Source organism: Camelina sativa, chromosome 12, assembly GCF_000633955.1.
Source record: "Camelina sativa cultivar DH55 chromosome 12, Cs, whole genome shotgun sequence".
NCBI classification, from domain to species: domain Eukaryota; kingdom Viridiplantae; phylum Streptophyta; class Magnoliopsida; order Brassicales; family Brassicaceae; genus Camelina; species Camelina sativa.
The window spans coordinates 17576877-17579564 of NC_025696.1; the positions used below are offsets into that span (position 1 = coordinate 17576877).

Genomic DNA, 2688 nt, shown 5'->3' on the forward strand with positions numbered 1-2688 from the left:
ATAAGTTGGAACGTTCCATTTCTCAATCTTTCGGACGTGCTCCTACGGAACCAAGGTCGAAAAGATTGGGGGGCGGGGCCTCTTTTTTGATTTTTTAATAAAAAAGGGTGAATGGTTAGGAATGTTATTGTCTTGATGATGTTGTTGGTTTTGTATTATTGGTATGTTTCCGCTGTGCTTAATGTTATTGTTGGTTTATTGTTGAGTTGTGGTTTGGGTTGGTTAATTAAGTAGTATGGGATGGTTAATTATATATTGTTTTTAATTATTAAAAAAAAAGGGGGTCGGGTTGTTTCAATATACTTTTTAAAATAAGAAATATAATTTTACATGTTTTGTGTTTGAGGTGGAATAAAGTATCAATGATGAGTTCGCTGCAAATTCAATTCAGTTTAATCATTGGCAAGCTCAATCCTAAACTTATCCATAAACTTCTTTTTTAAGCCCCTTAAAGAACAATATATTTCTTTTTAAAAAAAGCATGGATGAGAATTGACAGCGAGAATCACAAACGTAACAAATTGGTCGAGTTATACGATTGTTAGAGATCACATAAATTCGTGATGAATCATCCTCATCTTTCGGTTTCATCCATATGAAATCTCCGAGTGTACATTTATATGAAAAGTGAGGCCACAATGTTCACATAAATAAAACCATTTCTCTGGATTTAGTTCTTCTTCGCATATCTCGCACCAATACCGCTCACTTGTTGTTTCTCCGTAACATAGAAACAGAAAATGATCTTTGTCGTTTTTGGGTTTGACCATTTTTGGCAAAATAGAACATTTAATATCTAAAAAAAATCCACAGTATTCACAACTTAATACCATAGTTGCCTTATCTCCACAACCATTACAAATTTTGTTCTTCTGTTGAGTATGTTATGTATAACAAATGAAACGGATGACTTTCATGAACAGAAGAATCTACAATAGAACCACATCGCACATCCAAAATAATATTACCATCATCACTTTCATAATGAAAACCTTGAAAAACGTATTGACAAGCATTGCAAACAAATATTCCCTCATTCCATTTAGGTATAGTGATTAGAGTAACCGACGTCTTGTAGAAAGAATCTACCTTTTTCTTTGGGAGAAAAGCACATTTTTTATGAAGGATGTAATCATCAATTTCATGCAACTGTAGAACGAGCTAAAAATATATGGGATATAAGTATGCTTTACACCACCTGCATTTATCATTTGTATCGTTTTCCTCATTGAGCTTTAAAGTATGATCTAAGTGACTGAAATGCGTTATAGTTCCTTCTTCGGTCGGCTCATATGATTTAACCTCTAAAATATTTTCTGGTATGCCTTCAAGTTCAGTTCCATCCCAAATCCTGAACCTTGTGGCACATCTTAAATGAATGGAAAGATTTGGATATTTCAAACAAGTAAAAGCCCCAAATGTCCATATCATCATTTTATGACACACTCCACATTTCCAATCTCCTACATCCAGAAAACTATTATAATATAAACGATGATCATGACGATTAATCTTTATAACGCGTGGCATATCAATACATTTTTTTTGGATCATGAAATTGCAAGGAAGACAAACATATGGATTTGGATTGTCATCTATTCCACAAGCACTACAAACAAAACTCCGTTGCGCCATAAGAGTGAGTGAATGCTCATGGCCCTTAGGATGGACAAGAGTGAAAGGTGGTGGATTCTTTGCACAATTGATATCCACGCTAAAATTGTAAATATAACAGTGATAAAACACATTATAAAGTTTATTTTCACACAAACAACAGTTTTCATTGGTGTAATTCGAAACATGTGTGAGACGTTTAAGGATATGTTTAGGATGACAAGAATAGATAATCTCTGGTGTTGATTCCGCACATACTTTGTGAAAGCTCAAATCACATAATTTACATGCATAAGGGAACCGATCATCAAGCCCACATAGATGAGAAGTAAATATAACCATCTTTGGAACAAGAGACAAACAATGTTCATGGGTCTTTAGATCCTCAATCGTTATTATAACTTCTTTTTTTGCACATATCAAATCGATGGAAAAATCACATATTGAACAATAGTAGTACAATTTTGGCAAGTTACCTCTACAAACCTTGCATTCTCCATATACATCTTCATTTTCAGCAACCGCCTTGATATGGAAAGAATGTTGGGGATGATAGCGGTTGTTAATCTCTAGATCAGAATTGGCACATTCTTTGTGAAAGAATACTCCAGAATGAAAGCAACGATAACCATCGCTATGGTAATCTTTACCAAGATTGCAACCATCACATTTTAACCCACGTGAGCGGATTAGTGTATACATTTTGTTGAGTATCTCCATTAACGAAAAATATTACTTTTACTTTTAGTATTGTCTAATTTTTTTATATTTTACAAAGTTCTATAAAAAAAATTTCCTGATACATGTATACCTATTTATAAAGAATATGACATCATTATTCTTTGTTATCATGAAGAGGATACTCAAAGAATAATATGCTTGTTCAATATAGATGATAAAGACTCTCCTCAACGAATAAATTGTTGTAACTTAACTACATGTATTGTAACCTAATAATCTAAGAATAAAAAAGAGAAGTACACCAAATTTTCTTAAGAATATTTATCTACCTAATTTATTCTTTGTTTAACTAAGCAGCATTCAAAATACAACATCATTTATTATATAAGTCCA

General features: G+C 32.7%; 1 protein-coding gene across 1 annotated transcript; it reads right to left on the reverse strand.

Moving 5' to 3' along the window:
* LOC104732042 lies at nt 1159-2380 on the reverse strand. Its single transcript, XM_010451568.1, has 2 exons — nt 2091-2380; nt 1159-1463 (listed from the first exon to the last, which is right to left on the reverse strand). Exons 1-2 carry the CDS (start codon nt 2332-2334, stop codon nt 1162-1164), a joined length of 546 nt encoding a protein of 181 aa, XP_010449870.1. The 5' UTR covers nt 2335-2380; the 3' UTR covers nt 1159-1161.